This window comes from Gossypium hirsutum, chromosome A09, assembly GCF_007990345.1.
Source record: "Gossypium hirsutum isolate 1008001.06 chromosome A09, Gossypium_hirsutum_v2.1, whole genome shotgun sequence".
NCBI classification, from domain to species: domain Eukaryota; kingdom Viridiplantae; phylum Streptophyta; class Magnoliopsida; order Malvales; family Malvaceae; genus Gossypium; species Gossypium hirsutum.
In genome coordinates, this window is record NC_053432.1 from 75,414,578 (window position 1) to 75,434,211 (window position 19,634).

Below are 19,634 nucleotides of genomic sequence, written 5' to 3' on the forward strand. Positions count from 1 at the left end.
CAACAACCCTTACTCCCTTAAAGAGATCTTTAAAACCTGCGCACAAACATCACATTATGACCACCCTAAAGGCTTCAATAAGATTATGAGAATTAAAAATTGCTTACTATGTGGAGCCTCAAAGGAATCTTATAAACCAATAGCCACCGCTTGTACAAAAATAGTGGTAGGAGGAGTAGCAAGGTTAACAACATATTTCCCATGGCCTCTCGCAATATGAGTAGAACACCCTTCATTAACAAAAAGAGTTTTAGTTGAACTACCCTTCCATTTCAGCCCTAAATGGGGCCTTCCACAAAACATCTCCTCATATAGTAGATGACTCCTTTACTATCCCATCCCACCTCTTAATGGAAGGACACAAAATGGACTTCTTTTTCAAACTAAAAGGAGCCTGGGGAGCTCAAAGAGGCTTCGCGGGAATAAAACCCCTCTTTCCCAAAATAGTAGGAATAATAGCATCAACAATTGGATCTTCGGTGCCCATCATACCTTCCTCGTCTAGGCTAGAGAAAAAACAAAAGTTAAGACAATATTAGTACTGATATAAATAAAACACAAGGAAAGTACTAATGTTGTTTTCACTTCTTAAAACGAGCAGGAAACACAAGTTTCTCCTTGACAATTTCATTCTCCTTCTAATTGCGTATATCACCAAAATGACCGCCACTCGGAAGAAGTTGTGGCAAATATTCAACCTCCCTAACCCCTTTAAAATGGAATATTGCTATTTTGGTCCCCTAAAATTTTTAAAATCTTAAATTAATAAATGGTAAGATTATAGTTTACCCCTAAAATGCTAGAATTTCAATTTAGTCCTTTTGAAAACCATAAAGATATAAGTTAATACAAGGGTGGAACTGCATTTTAGCTTTCATACAAGTATATAATCTAATCTCAACCCTTAAAAAAATTCTGATTTCGCCTTTAATCGCTCCATACAAGTCAAGACAAATAAATTCGAAAACTTAAATATAGGTTTAATTTTTTTTATGAATTCCTTGTCATTAAGGTAAAGATGCATCCACGAGTTATTGGAAACAATAGGAACTTGTATTTATGACATCAAATTTAAGGGTTTGTTTGGACAACATAGAACAATTAAATAAAAGTGTAATTACTAGGGTAGTAATTATACTCTTATTACAAAGAATTGTAATTCCCTAGACGTGTTTGGCTGACAAAGTGTAATTATATCATAATTCTTCATGTCATGTTTGATATTATAAATTGTAATTACACAATTACATAATTTATATTTTAAAAAATATTGATTACTATAAAAATTATTGGTATGATAAAAAAAATTTCTAATCAAGTAACAAAAATTAAAATCAAATCATCATATGTATTATGTTAGTCTAAAAAAGTAGTTGATGAGGTTGATAATACGATTATTGATAAAAACAACAAGAAAAATAAACATTATATGCAATTTTATCTAATTGTTCTAATGTGTATTTGTTGGGTTATTTTCCCTTTAATATTTAATATATGCTTCTTATTATTATTTGTTGGTCATTGACCGAGTTAATTATCATTTGAACTTGAGTATGCATTATTAAAATATTATTAAAATGATCAAGATCTCATTCTTTCATGTACTCTTTGAAGTCTGGATCATCTCAATTTCACCTATGATTGAGGTTATGAAATATGCAACATGCTATACGAGGCAACCTTAGCTTTTTATGCTATACTAAGGTGATGTTGTTGAATTCAATTACACTTTGTCAATCACATTTCGAAGTTTTGAATGTCTCAAATTAAAGAATTCACGAGCTGTTGATGGTGCTTGTGTATGGGACAATTGTCTCAAATAGTATTATATCCTACTATATGACAACCTTTTCTATTTGCATAATTAGCATTTACCTTATAATATTTCGGTTCACAGATCAAATAATCTGTATTTTTTATTATAAAAACTCATATAAACTTAATTTAAAGAAAGTCTTATGCTAGGTTTTATTCTTTTTTTATAATACATAAATTAAGTTAAAAATAATATAAAATTTATAATATATAACCTTTATAAAAAAAAATTATATATTGTCTAAAACTTTTTATAACTATAAATATTTTTTTTCATATCTTTAGAAAGTTATTTTTTTTATAAATAAGTTATAATAAAAAAATTTATAACATTTTTTTATGAATAAATATATTGTTTTTATAATATATAGTATAGATATATAAGTAGGTTATATCCATACTTAATCATAATTTTTTTATAAATAAATATATTATGACATTTTTATAACATGAAAATCTTTTTTATAATAAACTTTTTAGTCAAAATTGTAGAATATTCTACGATTTAAATAATATAACTGTATAAAATATAGAAATTATTTTTATAATATAAATTTTTAAAATTTATAATATAAGAATTGAATTCAATTACATTAAATTTGATAAAACCCACCGAATAGTTACCCAAATATATATTATATAATTACAAACAACTTCATTCAAATTCAATTTTTAGACGATTTTCTGAACCCTGCCTTCAATGGCATCTAATATCTTGAAAAAGCGTCTACTTTTATCAGTCGCTGGGTTGGTTAATGAAATGATAGTAAAATCTCGTTTTTATTTTGGTGCAAAAAACCAAGCCAAACCCAGCAGACAATCAACTATTTCTTGCTAAGCAACCCATAGGCCCTGTCCGGTTCCACCGACTGAAGAACATCACCTGGCGGTACTCCGAATAGCTGGGCTGTCCATGTATCAGGAGCAACTCTTCTGGCCCTTGCATCAGCCGTCTTGTTGGCCGTACGACTGGCATACTTAACCGTGACCAACCAGTCTCGTAAACACAACCGACGGAGATGAGAAATCAACGCATCTTCCATGCCATCTGACTGCCTTCGCTGCAGCAGTAAAACATATGTATTTCTTTATAGGAACAATATATTTGAAAATTTTGAAAGTTGGGACTACTTTTTCAAAAACATTATTTTATATAATTTTTAGATAACTAAAGAAAAAAAATATATATATATTTGTTGTTAATAACGTTTGAATAAGAGATGAAAAAGAACATGTGGAGTTTTCCGGTCAAGAACAAAGTAATAAAGTCATCTCTATCTTCTTGGATGGGAAAGGAAATCTTCCCCCACCTTCACCATGCAATTAATTTTAAATTCCATAAGATAATATAAATATAAAAACCAAAAAAAAAACGATATAAAAATATAATTATGTCCAAAATAAATTATAAATATATAATAATTTGATAAAAGAAAAAAGCAAGTGCAGAAGCAACCACCACTGCACTATGAATTTGTGCAGAAGCAACCACCACTGCACTATGAATTTGTGCAGAAGCAACCACCACTGCACTATGAATTTACTCTACAATTACTGGTTTTCCAACATTACCCTTGGGTGCACTCAAGTCTCGAATCAGACCTTAAAGTTTGTGAAAGGAGTGATTCGTAATTTAAGAATGTCTTAACAAGAAGACAAAAAAAGTCAACTAGGATATCAGGATCTGTTTCCCATCCGACACTCTTAAGAATGAAAGTCAACTAGGAATCACTTTGTGAAGGAGAGAGTTCAGCCCCGAACTCAGGCATAAAGACAAGCCAGAATATCAATATCTACGTTAATATTATATTTTACGGATCCATCTCCATCTAGGAGAATCACAACAAAGGGCATATGCAAGGTAGATTTTAGAATGGTGAGAGACCTGTCATACCCCATTGGCAAATCCATTGTTGTTGGTATTATTTTCTGATAGCATCTTCAAGGTCTTGCCTATAGAAAATGTGGTACAATATGTTGTTTGGATTGAGCCAAAGCCATTTCAGATTGCTGTTGCTGAATTAGCAGCTTCTGGTCTAGTTCAGATGGCAATATTCTCTGGTACTGGTATAAATAAAACCTTTGGCTTTGCCTCACTCCCTCATGCATGCAAAAGATTTCACCAAAGAACGAACCTTTTGTAATCCCAGGAAGAGGCAGACTTGTCAAAACATTTATAAAACTAAGTAGCAAAAATGCACTCATAAAAGATCCCATAAAGATATTCCTTTCACCAAGCAAAGCTGATTAACTGAATTTCACATGCATTTTACGATTAATACAATAGATGCTTAAATTTGGTTAGCTATGGCTGTCCATCCAAAAGAATCACTCAAATTTTTGCAATTTTTTAAGAACACTACTGGGATACTGGCATATTACCTTTAAATGATTTATCAAGCAGTAAGTGGTGAATTTTTTTTCCATTAAAAATTTATTTCAACTTGTAGCAACTTCATTTGCAGAATTTGCAGCATCTACTTTGATCAAAGGGCCGGCTCCAACTGGATCTGGAAAAAAAACTTGCCTTTTGTATCTGAAACTAAAGGCAGTACATTTTTATCATTATTGCATGAAATTCTCCCGTGATTTCTTATTAGCTTTCTTCATCTATCAGCACTCATCGACCAAAGGTGTCAGAGCTATTACATTGTGCCCTACTACATGTGAGCTAGCTGCTCAGACAACTAGAGAGTGCAAAGTTTTACATTGTTCTCTTAAAAAGCTCATAAGAAGTGTTGGTTTATCAAAGCTGCCTTGCGATTGACTTCAGCTATCAACAACTTACAGAACTTGATTTGAGCAGGTTTGGGCTTATCAATATTTCTTTTCCTTCTGGATACAATTTCATTCTCACTTTAGATTGCAATAGACGCAATACGAATTTCATGGCAAGGACTTAAAAGCATCAACATGGTTGGTGTAATTACGATGAGTAAAGCATGCCTTAGCAAACATTTTGAAGAAACTCAACCAAAAAAACTTTGGATCAATTTTGGAGAAATGACTGAGAATATAAATATAGAACTTTAATCGGCTACATCTTTTGGAAAATATCTTTAGTGGTCCATTATTGTTCTTCACGGATAAATTAGAGTTTTTAAAGAGATTAAAATTTATTTAATTAGAGATCCAACTTATAAAATTGAATATTTATTTCATTTTAGAAGTTTTTAATTACTTATTATTGCCTTAAAAATTAAATTGTTACCATCGAATTTTATATTATGGTTACAATCGAATATTTAATTCATTTTAAGAGATTAAAAATTATTTATTTACCGAAAAATTAAATTGTTACAATCGAATTTTATATTATTGTCTTAAAAACTTATATTTCTTTTAAACTTTTTGTGTACTCATTAAATAGAATTTGATTATAAATTAAATTTTATTGTCGAATTTTATATTTTTCTCTTAGACTTTATTTAGTAAGTGTCTATATAAAGCATGTTTCACCAATTATATTTGTTAGTGTCAATTTTATCTTTTAGCTACAATGTCCGTTGGCTAAACTTAGGATACAAATTGCGTTATTTGAATTGGCACGTTTTTTACCCAAATTTTATGGAGGTTTGTTTTGTGGATCTCATTAATGATTTTAGCCATATGTGATGTTAAAACATGTTGAAATCAGATCAAGCCAAAGCCTTTGAAAGCAATCCTAACTTCCTTTTTTTTTACAAGTTTGTATCGTGTTCAATATTTTGAAAATCTTATCTATTATGAAGATAATTGAAAACTTTATATGTGGCTATTAAACTTAACAAGTCATCTCTTATATGTGTATGGCTTGTATTAGGTTAGAGTACGTATATTGTGAAAGCACTTTACTTGTTCGAAATGAAACAAGTGGAATATTTTAAATAAATTAAATTGGGTCCTTTAGTTTACATCTAAGCTTTTGAAAATAAAGTCTTAGAGAGAGTTATCTTATTTAGAGTATAAGGGTGAAATTGTTATTAGGTGAGTAAATGGGACCTAAATTAAAGCTTGTACATGCTTATGTATAATGGAGTTAAATATAAGAAGTTTTTGAATTGCGTAAATAATTTTTTTACGTCCATCTCTATTTTATTTCAATCGATACTAAAGTATACTTGACAGGCGATCTTAAAGTTGAGTTTTGATCGAGATGAAATATTTTTCAATTTCGAAACCTCTTATGTTGGATATAGAACCAACTACACTTACTGTAAAGCCAAGATGAGGGTTTCCATTGACGAGGTGGCTTGGCTGTCAATTATGGCAGGTTAGAAACCGCTAACTTGATGTTGTTATTTTAAAGACCCCAAAACCAAAGGCTACTTGGACAAGTGATGAGGAAAAAATTAGTAAATGGAAGTTTCAGGGCTCTTAATGCTATATTTTGGTTTTGATGGATAATAATTCAAGAGGAATTTCAAAATGTTCCTGTTAGAGAAACTTGGTTGATACTCGATATTGTATATGAGGGAACTAGTACAGTGAAGTAATCAAAATATCAGATGTGGACCATCTTGAGGATGCAAGAAAATAAAACTTTCTATCTCTTATAATACATTTTGTTAAACCCCTTAATCTATTTCTAAAATCTAAAAAACCTAATATCAAATAATTTTCCATAATATTTATACCATTCAAAAGTGAAAATAAACAGGCTGTTTTAGTATATGTCTTGTGACTCTTTCCCATTTTACAAAATTGCTCACAAATAAAAACCTACCACCACACTAATACCTTTAACATAAAACCAAGGAAAAATAACTGAAAGAAATACAATTCAAACATTTGTTTTAACTCTTTTTCTCAATTTCTAATTCTTAAAAGGAAAAAAAAAACAAATTCCAAATTCTTAAACCTCTAAACACAACAGCAATCAAATAATTAAATTGATAATAAAAAGGTTTTTTAAGTGATATAATAATACATTTAGTCCTCCATATTTACATATCTTATCAATTTAATTTTAATTCTAAACAATTTAATAAATTCAACTCTTCACATTTACAAATTTTATCAATTTAATCATAAATATTAAAAATATATTTACCCTAATTTAAATCATGTACTTTGAATTTATGTGTAGTGCGAATAATTAAATTTGTTATTTCTGACTAATGAGCGGTACATATCTGACCAATGAACTCATTGTTCAAACCCTTTCCCCTTTATTATTGAAACTTGACACAAGTTAATACTAACATAACAAATATTAATATAAATAAAAAATACTTATATACGTATTTTAATTCCACCTATATATACAATTTTAAAACTCCGATATTTCATTTCTTTTTGTTGGGCAAGTTTTGAGTAGTGTAAATGAAATATTGGTGTTCGAATTTGACTCGAAAAAATTTAAATTAGATTCGGGAGCTTGAGCTCAAGTTATCAGTCGAGTTAAATTTGAACTTAATAATATTTGACTCGAACAATTTTTTTTATATTTTATATTATTAAATTACATTGTTACTTTTAATAAATATTATTAACTTTAAATTTAATTATTGAGTTAAACTTGAGCTCGAGTATAAAAATTCGTAAATAAACTTATTTGAGTTCGAATAACTTAATTATATTTTAAACTGAACTCGAATTTAAAAATAAATATTTGATAAATTTAAATTAAATTTTAAATTTTAAATTTCAAATCGAAAACGAGTTTGAGTTTAATGATATTCAAGTTCAGTTGTACTTGATTGCATCTTTAATGGTGAGGTTACCGGTAGGAGAAATTTGAGAAAAGGTAAAGAGTAGATTGGTCGTTATCAAGAAATTTGGAACTTTACGCCATTCCCTCACCTACTCTCATTTCCATTAAATTGAACATGCCATCCAATTTCACGAAGGATTAATATTTTGATAGGTCAAACTTATTATTAATTTTTTTACAATTTTCGAATGGATGGGTTTTAACTTTTATATATTTTAAATTTTATTTTTTTATCAAACAGTGAGTTTATTTGATAAAATTTTATTTTTAATATTGTATTATGTGTAAAATTGTAAATTTAACTTTATACTTTTTAATTCTTTGTCTTTATATATTTTAATTTTTGAAATTTTAATATTGACATAAACGATAACCGTTAACTCTATTAATTGATCTTTTTATTAGTGACATTACAAATGTGATAATATATTTATTGTATAAGATTTTGAAAACAGATGAAATTAATGAATTTAAGTATAGCTCATACACGCACACAAGCACACTACTCAACTACCACTAGAAATAGTACGCTAATATGACGTTATACATGTGATAATATATTTATTACTTGAGATTCTGAAAATGGGTGAATTCGTAGCATTACATATGTGATAATATATTTGTTATATAAGATTTTAAAAATAGATTAACTTAATAAATTTAAGTATAACTCACACCCACACAAGCACACTACTAAACAACCACACAAGTTATGTAGAGGATCAATTTCACGTTTTGAGATGGGGTAAACACCTTTAATCGATAAGCCTAAGTTTGGATTTTATATAATCATATATATGTATATATTACGTTACAAGCTTATTAAGTTTATAATGTATTCACACTATAAAAATTTGACATATAGCAAATAAGGAAAATAAGTGTTCGTAGAGCTAAATGTTCAAAATAAACCCCTTTTATCTTTTTTATATAATTTTTAATGGTGCTTTACAAGTTATATTTTCATAATAAATCTTTTTAATTTGTTTATATTCAATAATTCAATTTACATTTTACATAATAAACCATTCTAGATTTTTAAATAGTTTAAAACAAATTTTTAAAAGTTTATCATTATTTTTACAAATTAAATGCACTGTTAAAATTGAAATAGATATTTTAAAAAAAATAATGCTACAATAACTTATTTACAAATTACAAGTCATAATAATTAAATTAAATTAACAATTTACATTAAATAATTAATAATTAAGATTAAGTTAGAAATTATCTATAACAGTAAAAATCTCACACAATTTACTATCATAATATTTTAAAAATAATTTCAAAATATTATTTATTTAAATTTAATTTAATATTAATTTATTATATTTTTAAAATTAAGCTCATACATTTATATATTTTAATTTTGTAATCATATTACTAAATAAATATTACAACATTTATAAAAAATTAAAAGTAATTAAATTGGAGTAAAAGTATTAGTAGGAGAATATAACGCAATCTTATCAGGATCAATACCCAAGTCTCAATCGTAATCATTCTCTTCACGAGTAGCACATTACCTGTGGTCCTCGTCCATCACCGTCAATTCATATTCTAACAAATTTCAGCAATGATTTTAATCAAAATCAAGGGACAATCCATTTTTTATTACAATAAACAATTGAAGAAAAAGATAACCGGCAAAAAGAAAAGGTTAAAACGAGCATTCCCATGTCACATGCACCGACTTGCACTTTCATCACCACGTCATTCCTGTTCGTTTGCAACCGGCAATAGCAGGTGCAAAAATAGCGGATATAGGCGCCAGACACGCACCGGTCCCACCGGTAATGAGCCGTTTAGCTTACGGAACAGTGCTTGCAACGTGGACAAATCGTCAGCATCCGTCCTTAATCAACGCTCAGTATTCAATTACATAACAATTTATTTGGGTAATATTTAGAAAACCAGTTAATAATTAGATATAGACATGTTGATTAGTATTCACTTTTCAAAATTTAAAAACACTTTTCAAAATTTAAGAGTTTTTAATTATTAAGAGGACGATGAGAGTTAGAGTAATTACGTAAGTCACATAATTATATTTAATTTTAAAAAAATTATTTTATATAAAATTAAGTTATATTTTTTATATTATAAACTTAAATATATATAAGTGTTTAAATTTTTTTTAAAATATTAAAATAATAAATTATGTGCCTTTTATAAAATTCTAACAAAAAAACATATTATTGAAATCCAAATTTTTCTAAAGGTTTAACTAAAAGTTTATTATAAAAATAATTTATATGTTGTACAAGTGTTATAATATATTTATTTATAAAAAGTTATAGTCAAGAAATATATACATAATTTATTTATGTGTCAATACTATATATTATAAAAATAATATGATTATGCACAAAAAAAAAGTGTTATGTTTTTTTTTATCATGATTTATTTGTAAAAAATAACTTTCTAAAATTATGACAAAAAAATTGTTAAAGGTGTTATGAAGGTTATTAAACACTTTATAAAATCCTTTTTGTTATAAATGTTATACATATTATAAATTTTATATTATTTTTTACTTAATTTACATATTGTAAAAAAGGTTATAACATAGTATAATTCTTTTTTAAAATTAAGTTTATATAATTTTTTATGATTAAAGTTATAGAGTACTTGTATCGTAAACCCAAATATTTTAGGGTAGATGTTAATTATGCAAATATAAAAGGGTTTTTTACACTATATTGTAGACCTAAGACAAGCATGGCTTGCGATGTGGTTGAAAGAACATTTATCATTTATAATAAAATATTTCTTATATTAACAACATCACTTTAATATAACATAAAAAATTAAAGTTGGATCGTACTAACTTTTTACATATTTTATAGCTTCATTCATATGTAGATTTGGGGTGATCCATATTTTGAAGAGTATATGAAAGAAATATATATTGATAATTTTAATGATACAGATTCAGAATCAAATGATGAACTGCGTCACATGCTAGCATTAAATAAAAACGAGCTTATATTAAATATTAAAGAGAGAATAACCTAACAAATATGAAATACTAAAACAATTAAACAAAGTATTATATGATGTTTATTTTTCTTATTACTTTTATTATTAATCGTATTATCAATTATTATTTTAGACTAACAAAATACATACCATAATTTGATTTTAATTTTTATTACTAGTTTATAATTTTTTTTATTGTGTTAATAATTTTTTATTGTAATTAATATTTAAAAAAAATATAAATGCTGTAAATTTACTACCAAGCATAATTATAATGTAATTACTAAACACCTAAAAAAACCAATGTGTGTAATTAAAAGAGAGTATAACAACTAACTTGATTCAAATCATTCTTTAGTTAATTCAGTAAAAGAAATGAAGGAATTCGGTCAGATTGTAATCAGACGGTTTCTGATGTGTCGGAAGGTGAAATAGGGAGGAGGGAGTGAGTGAAAACCTTTTTGGACTTATTTTATTTTATTTTTATTCTTTTTCTTTTGGAGATTTTGATTCCGTTTTAATGGCGGTCGGTTCGGTTAGGTTTTTTCTTTCTTTTTATTTTGGTTTCATGTTTTGTTTGATTAAAGAAATGAAAAGCTTCATTATCACGCTTGTAAAGCTTCAGTTGCAGTTCTGTCTTTATATTTGATTTTGACATTATTTATTTGGTTTTTGAACTTTTTTTATGAAAAGGTTTCATGATTAATTGAGAGGCTTCTGGTTAAAGCAAAGCGGCTCTTTCATAGAAATTGATGATTGATTGAGAGAGAGTGAGCGAATTCTTTTAGCAAAATCATGGCGGAAGTGAGAGGAGCAAACACGTGGCGGGAGGAACTGGCGAGTTTAGTGGAAGACACGGGGATACTATACACCGGGGAAGCGGCCACTTTCTCGTCGTTACCGCCATTTAATCCGGAAAAATCGACGGCGATGGCGGCGGCGGTTTCTGAGACTGATCATGAGACGGTACCGCCTGAGACTTTGAAGGAACAAGTGACGGAATTTTTGAAATCGTGGTGCGAGATGGTTCTTGAGCTTGGAAGAGGATGTAGAGATATTTTGCAGCAAACGGTAGTTACGGAAGATTCGTTTGTAGTACAGAAGCTTGGTGGACCTGTCGCTAGGGTCTCCAGTCGATTGAGGTTCTTGAATGAGTTCTTGCCTGAGGATCGTGATCCAGTTCATGCTTGGCCTGTTATCTTCTTCGTTTTCATCCTTGCACTTTCAGGTACTAAATCCTTTAATATTTGCGGTTGGCCAGTGGTTGCTGAAAATCTGGAACGTTAGATTCGCACAATTTAGGAACGTATTTATGAAATTCGGTTACTTGATTGCAAATTCGAATAATTTTGAAGAATATATATATTTTTTAATACTACATTGTTTAAAATTTTGCAGCTCTAAATTTGAATGGACATGATGGATTGGCACCAGCAGTGAAGAAAGTGCTTGTTCATCCTCCTAGCGCCAGCCGAATCCAGCTTCCAGATGGTAGACACTTGGCTTATCGTGAAATAGGTGTTCCAGCGGATAAAGCTAGATTTTCTCTCATGGCGCCACACTCTTTTCTTTCATCCCGACTTGCAGGTAAGTTTATAAGAAATTGTATATGCATGTTCTCAATCAAAATTGGTGGACTTTGTATAATATTTTTTGTTTAACAGGTATACCTGGAGTTAAGATACCACTGCTGGAAGAGTTTGGCGTTCGTTTGGTCAGTTATGATCTTCCTGGTTTTGGGGAGAGTGATCCTCATCCTAGTCGAAATTTAAATTCATCAGCATTTGATATGCTACATCTAGCTGATGCTGTTGGGGTCAATGATACATTCTGGGTGTTGGGCTACTCAGGTGGAAGCATCCATGCTTGGGCTGCTCTTAGATATGTTCCTCACAGAATTGCAGGTGTGAACTGGTTGCTTTTGTACATTTACTGGTTTGGTACTTGACATAATAATGCATAATGTTACTTAGAAGCCTGAATAGATATTTGTTTCATAATGAACTTTCTTTGTGAAGGCAAATTGTTAACAATGCTGGACCTTATATCATGTTGCATGTTGGCTAAATCTACAGGTGCAGCAGTGGTTGCTCCAATGATCAATCCGTATGAACCTAGCATGACTAAGGAAGAAATGAGAAGTATTTGGGGAGAGTCATTACCAAGAAGGAAGCTAATGTACTACTTAGCTAGAAGATTGCCAAAACTGCTGTCCTTTTTTTACCGCCGGAGTTTCCTATCAGGCAAGCATGGTCGAATTGAAAAGTTGATGTCTGTGTCACTTGGAAGGAGGGTAAGTCAACTCTCATCCTTTTGTGTTAATTTAAAGAACTTTTTGTGTTTAAACTGTCAAATTTCCTCCTTTCTCGGGTTTTCATGACAACTTCAATAATTTCTTTTCAATTGCAAACATATTGGAGTGCATGTAGTTATTTGACTAAGAAATAGAACAGGGATTGATGCATGAAATGATGCCTCCTATTTGGGTGAACTTTTTAACTCTGTGGGGTTTGTTCCAAATTTGGAAGTGCCATGTGATAAGGTCTACCCTTACACTTATGCATAGAGTTGAAAACTGGCCTTTGATATATTTTAAGGATTTGCATAAGCTAATCTTGATATGTGCAGGATGAGATTCTGACTGAAGGAGCAAACTTTGAAGACTTCTGGCATAGAGATGTGGAGGAGTCAGTCCGTCAGGGGAATACCAAACCATTCATTGAGGAAGCTATCCTGCAGGTTTCCAATTGGGGTTTTAGTTTGGCAGATCTTCAGGTGCAGAGGAAGTGTTACAGAAATGGAATTTTTCCTTGGCTCAAGTCCCTGTACAGTCAAGCGGAATGTGAATTGGCAGGATTTCTTGGACCAATACATATATGGCAGGTCTGCATACTCTTTCCCTTTTGTTTCCTTTCATAGAACTATCACCATGTAAGTTGCCTGTCCTGTCATATTTATCACCTCAACGTAGCCTGCTTTCCAGTCTTGTAAAGCAGTAAGTTTTGACTGCTCTATGACTATTAAGTGCGAGGAGCATGATCTATTCTTCTATTGTTGTGGACTGGAGAGAGTATAACTTTATAGTGTGGTATGCCATGCATCATGATCCATAATTTTTTGCCGGTCAGCCTTCATTCTAGTGATGTATTAATCATTTAAGAGTCTCTCAAAGTGTCTAATTTAGTTGGTGATGCATTTTTTATTAGACTAACTGTGCTTGTGACTTGTTATGCCTTTCAAGTTTGAACCACATATTATCTGAAGTGTCACTGATACTGTTGAGCCAACCATAGACAGTATAAGTTGTTATCGGTTTTTACTTGTTCATTGATCAATTTCTGTACAGGGGATGGATGATCAAGCTATTCCACAAGGAATGATAGATCACATAAGCCGGGTTCTACCAGGAGCCACCATGCATAAGCTCCCAAATGAAGGCCATTTTTCCTTTTTCTTTTTCTGTGACGAGTGTCATCGACAGATATTCTCTACTCTGTTTGGAAGCCCTCAAGGTCCTCTTGAGCAGGCAACGGATGGAGGTGAAATCCTCTCCGAAGGAGATATGGAAGAACAATCATTAGCTACTGATTCTACCAACAAATGATACACCACCATAGATTTACACATTTTGATTATGCTATCCCAATTTTTGTGTAAATAAACCACATATTGCTCCTCATAGCTCGCGGGAGAACATTTAGATGTTTGAAAATTTTCTGTTACAACTTACAAGTACTTGAGAGGTAAAGCTAAAAGAAAACGTACAATAGAGATGAGTATACAGGCAAGGAAGCACTGATTTTAGCGATTTACCTTACACAACACTAGAATCAATGAGTATTAACTATGAACAATTCTTTTTGGTATTTACCTATTTCTATACTTGAAATAGTTGACAGCATTTTGTTGCCAGAAAGGTTGGTTATGGTTATGCTATGATTCAGCTTGGGGCAAAACAATTTTCTTCTTGTACTGATATGTTTCAGAATAATTGCTGGAGGAGACGGGTGCCTGCACGTGCACAACCGTGGTGGTTCCAGTGGCCTGATCATGTGATCTTTTTGCATGTGCAACTGAGTTGGGTGGTTGTGCGTGCTTTTTGTACAGGGAACCTGTCCACTCCTGGAAAGGGAACTGACAGACAGAAATTTTGTGCTGGCCTTGGTGGTTAGTCCAACATAATCAACAAGAAAGAGTGATGATTCCATGTTCAAAATGTTGGGATTATCAAGGGCTTTCTTCCCTGGTTTGTATATCAAAATGGTGTAAAAAGGGCGAGACAATAGTTTCAAGGAAATACTTATGTCTGCAAATTACCTCATTTAATTATTAAGCTGCGTTAACTAGTTGAATTTAAATATTTTAATACTTAATTTCAAATAGCTCTTCTAAATTTTAATGTAGTATATATATATTTAAATATATATGAGTAAGCTTAACTTGAGTTTGAATGTGGGATTGATTAAACAAACTTAATCGTAATAGTTTCATTATATCTCGAGCTTAAAAGGAATGATGCTCAGGAATTAAGTCACCAGCTTAATAGAACCAAACATATGTGAAGCTTTGAAAATGATACTCGGGTCGTGTTTGAGGCAAACATTAAGCTGTGGATTTCGAAGTTTATCGAGCTGAGTTTCGCTTTGATTACAACCCTACTTTCTGGTGAATAAACAAGCCAAAAATAAGAAGTAATTGGAAGTCTTTATAAACAAGCTCCAACCTGAAATACGGATTAAAACTACCCTAAGCTAAACCGCAAAATGCCAGAAAAAAATTAAGTTAATTAAATAGAAAATACCTCAATAGCGGTTAAATCTAAAACTAAAAATCACAAACATCAAAGAACTGAATTTGGACATCATTTGCTCTCAATCACAAATATCAATCTATCAAAAAAACAAAAAAAACCCAAAGATGTATGAATTGAAAAGGATCTGTTAGATAACAGTGCATCCCAGCAAACAATTATACCCCCACAAAAACCACTCAGGCATTAATGAATCAAAAGCTATAGAAATCAAAAGCTATAGTTCCTCCTTGCTTCCTTCCCCTCACCAACCCCCCTTTTGTTTTTGCTCCTTTTGGACTTCTCCATACCCACGTACAGATGCTTGCATTCTTTGATATTATATTTTTTATGACATAAAATGACTAACTGCCCTTTCCATTCATGACACCAACTTCTGTATTAGTAAGTGCTGCCTTGGCCTAGCTGGTGAAGGTGGATAAGAAAGGCGTTTCTTGGCAGACGCAATTGGTCCCTTCTCAGGTGTTCCATTGGCTTCTAGTCCCAACGGACTTTGCAACTTGGTCTTAGCTCTTGTGGATTCAGTCGGTACCATGTAACTTGGAAGCGATGGAGAGCTTCCTAGGCCCTCACTGTCATGCACTGAGGAGCCTGCAATGCTATGCCTACGGTTTCTTTCTGACTGAATGCTCACCATGCTTCTTCCGTCATCATCTGGACCGACCACACTGCTTCTAGGGCTTGCGGACTTCAGCTTTCGGGCGGGTATTGAAGCTGATGTCTTAGGAGTTGAAACGGATAGGAGACTTGAAGTTTGGTTTGGCTTTTGGCCAGTCTTTGGGGATTGCTTATCCAAATTGAGTTGGTAGCGAGCATAAGCTTTGCTGATTTCTCCTCCAAAGTTGCTGCGTGCACTCCTTATGGATGACTGGTCGTTCTGTTCCTTTTCTGTTGTACCACGACCCTCCTGTGGTGGTGCTGCCATCCATCGTTCCAACCAACTCCATCCCCATGAGGGATTGTTTGGATCCATGAATAACGGATTCATAGATCTTGAAGTATGCTTCCAGGTTTGCTGCAAAAAGAAGTATAGGTGTCAGATAACTTTGTTTAAATTTCAGGTACTTGAATTGCAAAGGACTATACTCAGCACCTTAAAAGGAGGCTCATGTATAAGCATTTGGATGAGCCAATAATAAAAGTTTACAAGATAATGCTACTTCCTGCCTCATTACCAAGCTATGGAGAACAATTTTTCAAGTAATTATTTATGTTTCATTCATTCATATCATTGATGATGTTGTTAACTCTCACTTGAACATATAAATACTTAAATATTTGATGCTCTTAAAAGTATTCAACAGCATATGTAAAATTTCAGCAGGTCACCTGATGAGTAAATGAATATGCCATGGCCCTTTCTCTTCTCATAGCTGCCTTGTGCTTGCTAAGTAAGCTTGCCTCGATTTGTTCCTTTGACTGCAGGCTGTCATCCCAGTCTTCCCCCATCTGTTTAAGCATTTCAAAAATCCACACTGGTCAGCATGATGGAGACATTGTGGCAAATCAACACCACAGAATTGTTTTCCACCAATGGAAGATGCTATGGGGGAAACTAGGAGGTTTAATGAAGTCACTCTAAGATCAGCTCTATAATGTTATATAATACCTCAATCAATTATCTTATATGTCTGCAATATAAAGATAACTCTAATTATAGGATCTAATGTATCACAGTGAAAGGGGATTTACCTGCAAGTTCACAATCTCTTTTGCATGTTTCTGCAAGAGTTGCCTCTGAAGAGCCTGATTTTCTTCAGTCATCCTGGTTCTCCTAATTCGAACCTGACACTGCAGACGAGAAAGCGTTTGCATGCACCGAAGAGTACTCACTGCTTGCCTCTTGACCACAGGCCCTTCCATCAATGATTTCAGCCTGACCAATCCTTTTAAAGCATGCAATGCCCTTCTAGCCTGAAAAGAATAAATAATCAGCAAACACTACAAAAGTTTCTGTTATAGCTGAAAAATAAATTATGATCGAGAAAGAATTTCACACATTAAAACCATTTAATTAGACCCCAGAACACATAACATAAAGCAACAAATTATCATGGGAATCAACAATTCATATAAGTTAAACAAAGTAATTATCTTTCTCTGAGCTTTTTATCATTTTTGTCTTTTCTAACCATTAGAAGGAAATACTTAGCAGCAAAAAATCTGCAACTGTCATAAGTAGATGTTAAGCTGCTTAGAATCCCATTCTATGCAGATTTTGTTCCATGAGTCTAGTCAAAACTATAAACTTAAACATCTCTCTTCTAGAAAATTTGATGAGAACCTCAAGCGGTTATCAAGGAAAAGTTTCACAAAGATGTTTTTGCAATTTTTCCTGCAGGTTGAGTAGCTTTAACCAAGAATATGCTGGACTTGATTGATAAATAATAACCATATCAGCTTGAATTTCTAAGAAAAATTATTAAGCAAACACTCTTGTTGATGAAATAAAAAGTTAGAATTGCAGCACATGCCAGGTAAACTCGGAAAGCTGTTTGAATCTTTATTGCTGCCACTTCCTCCTCAGATTTTCCAGCGAACAGAGCATCTCTATTAAGCTGACGTTGAACAACCTCTACGGCAGCCTGAGGTGAAGCAGCAGCAGTGGCAACTGCCACAGGGTAAGTCTGCTTGCTTTCTGCTTCAATCGGTTTAACTTCTTCTGGCGGAGGAGGGGGCAAGTTGACAGTTTCTAAAGTGGCTGCACCAGAATCATTGGAACCCAAATGCACCTGCTTCTCCAACAACTGTTGTTTTGATTTCTGAAAAACATAGCAATCAAGAATACTAAAAACTCATTGAGGACTATAAACTACTGCAAAGGCAAAATTAGGTGAATGGGATTTTCTTCAAACCTGGTTTTTCTTTTCCTTGGAATCTGGGCTGAACACTTTCTTCAAAGAAGACAACCATTTTCCTTTCTTCCCCATCTTATCTTTCCTCACTGTGAACCCTTTAACAGGCAAAACAAAAGAGCCTTTTCTAAATGAAAGGATTTTGGAATGTATATTCTCCAACCAATATTCATAGAGGCAGATAGGTAATAAATGGTAATAATAGATAAATCGTGAAGACAGAGTGCCAAAATCATGGAAATTAAATATTAACAGTGATAATTAGGAAGGCGAGTGGGAGTTTTAGAAAAAAAGTAGAACTTGATTGGAGGGGGGAAATGTTTTAAAAAGAAAAAAAAGAAAGAATAATCCCATGATCTATCATATGCATATCTATTGGCAAATATCAAAACAATTTGTCCACTTGTTTTTTTTTCTTTTCTTTTGCATTTTCAGTTCAAAAATGATTAAGCAAAATAAAGTCTCTTTTTTTTTTTTAATCCAGGAAAACTGCACAGTAACAACTTTAGTTACAAAAGTTTCAAAATTTTCCTAGATTTTCTCCTCAATTATGCAAAGCACAATAGAGCAACACTTCAAAGGTTCCCATGTATTTGTAAAAAAAAAAAAAAAGACTGGTTGCTACCAAATTTAGAAACAACCCAGATTCAGAAAGACAATTAGCAATACCAAGCAACAAAATTTTCATACAAAACGAAGCTAAAAATTGCATCTTTAAATTGAGTTTCCATGAAACAAAAAAGGAAAAAAAGTAGCAGAAGCACCTGAGATTGTAATTCCTAGATCTCAAAGAATTTGAAAAGTGCTCTTTCCCTTTCTATTCACAATACAAACAGAAAAAAAAGAACCCAGAAATTTGAAAGGTTGTCTCCGCATAGGCTTAGCAGACTGCATCCTTTTGATATGGAGAAGAAAATGGAATATATAAAGAGAAGTTGACAAGTGGATTTTAGAGAATATGAAGAAGAAACAGCTGGTCCTTTTGCTAGTGTGACCCAGTTGTTGGGGCAAAAAATGCGACACACTTATCTAACCGCATTGCCACCCTCCCCTGATTGGTTTGGTTGGAAACAAAGCCTACCTATTTCCCCCCCCCCCAAATTTTGGCAACTGAACCACAGTTTTATGAACACTTGTTTCTAAATTTTACACACGGATCAGTGAAAACTCGAAACTCGCATGTCAAATTTATATAAATCTATATTACATATTAAGCAATCCACAACTTTAAGTTGGTACGAGGAGTATTAATTTTGTTGAGTAATAACGAAAATATCTTAAAATATATTATTTTAAAGATATTTTTGTTATTTTATATTTTTTAAGTAAAAAATAAAAAATATATATAGAAAAATATGCACATAATTAAATTCATGGGTTGGGTTATTTGCTCAAGTTCAGATGTTTGTCTAAAATTTTAAAGAGTTTGAGCAAGAATATTAAACCCGAAAAATAAATTAAGGTAAAAAAATTAAAC

The 19,634-nt window shown here is 31.8% G+C and overlaps 2 protein-coding genes across 7 annotated transcripts; one reads left to right on the top strand and one right to left on the bottom strand.

Annotated features, from left to right (window-relative positions):
• Positions 1 to 10,759: 10,759 nt before the first annotated feature.
• Positions 10,760 to 14,362, top strand: LOC107889618 (uncharacterized). Of its 4 annotated transcripts, none has more exons than XM_041076783.1 (7): positions 10,760 to 10,937; positions 11,186 to 11,720; positions 11,891 to 12,079; positions 12,157 to 12,396; positions 12,568 to 12,785; positions 13,121 to 13,375; positions 13,839 to 14,362. In XM_041076783.1, exons 2-7 carry the CDS (start codon positions 11,288 to 11,290, stop codon positions 14,094 to 14,096), a joined length of 1,593 nt encoding a protein of 530 aa, XP_040932717.1. In that variant the 5' UTR covers positions 10,760 to 10,937; positions 11,186 to 11,287; the 3' UTR covers positions 14,097 to 14,362. The 4 variants fall into 4 exon arrangements, with proteins under 4 accessions (XP_040932717.1, XP_040932716.1, XP_040932714.1 ...); XM_041076782.1 differs by having other exon boundaries at positions 10,800 to 10,918; XM_041076780.1 differs by having other exon boundaries at positions 10,842 to 11,032.
• Positions 14,363 to 15,337: 975 nt separating this feature from the next.
• LOC107891112 (protein IQ-DOMAIN 1) lies at positions 15,338 to 19,319 on the bottom strand. Of its 3 annotated transcripts, none has more exons than XM_016815765.2 (6): positions 18,922 to 19,319; positions 18,158 to 18,255; positions 17,777 to 18,064; positions 16,995 to 17,216; positions 16,632 to 16,751; positions 15,338 to 16,317 (listed from the first exon to the last, which is right to left on the bottom strand). In XM_016815765.2, exons 2-6 carry the CDS (start codon positions 18,230 to 18,232, stop codon positions 15,664 to 15,666), a joined length of 1,359 nt encoding a protein of 452 aa, XP_016671254.2. In that variant the 5' UTR covers positions 18,233 to 18,255; positions 18,922 to 19,319; the 3' UTR covers positions 15,338 to 15,663. The 3 variants fall into 3 exon arrangements, with proteins under 3 accessions (XP_016671254.2, XP_016671255.2, XP_040932718.1); XM_016815766.2 differs by having other exon boundaries at positions 18,158 to 18,246; positions 18,922 to 19,251; XM_041076784.1 differs by having other exon boundaries at positions 18,158 to 19,251.
• Positions 19,320 to 19,634: the final 315 nt, after the last annotated feature.

What these genes read in the sequence shown, in the direction of transcription:
- LOC107889618 (XM_041076783.1), top strand. Translation starts at nt 11,288, where the DNA reads ATGGCGGAAGTGAGAGGAGCAAACACGTGGCGGGAGGAACTGGCGAGT. An exon ending in TTTCATCCTTGCACTTTCAG is followed by an intron (nt 11,721 to 11,890) that starts GTACTAAATCCT and finishes AAAATTTTGCAG; the next exon opens with CTCTAAATTTGAATGGACAT. An exon ending in TGTTCCTCACAGAATTGCAG is followed by an intron (nt 12,397 to 12,567) that starts GTGTGAACTGGT and finishes CTAAATCTACAG; the next exon opens with GTGCAGCAGTGGTTGCTCCA.
- LOC107891112 (XM_016815765.2), bottom strand. Translation starts at nt 18,232, where the DNA reads ATGGGGAAGAAAGGAAAATGGTTGTCTTCTTTGAAGAAAGTGTTCAGC. An exon ending in CAGCTTTCCGAGTTTACCTG is followed by an intron (nt 17,217 to 17,776) that starts GCATGTGCTGCA and finishes TATTCTTTTCAG; the next exon opens with GCTAGAAGGGCATTGCATGC. An exon ending in AAGAGATTGTGAACTTGCAG is followed by an intron (nt 16,752 to 16,994) that starts GTAAATCCCCTT and finishes ATGCTTAAACAG; the next exon opens with ATGGGGGAAGACTGGGATGA.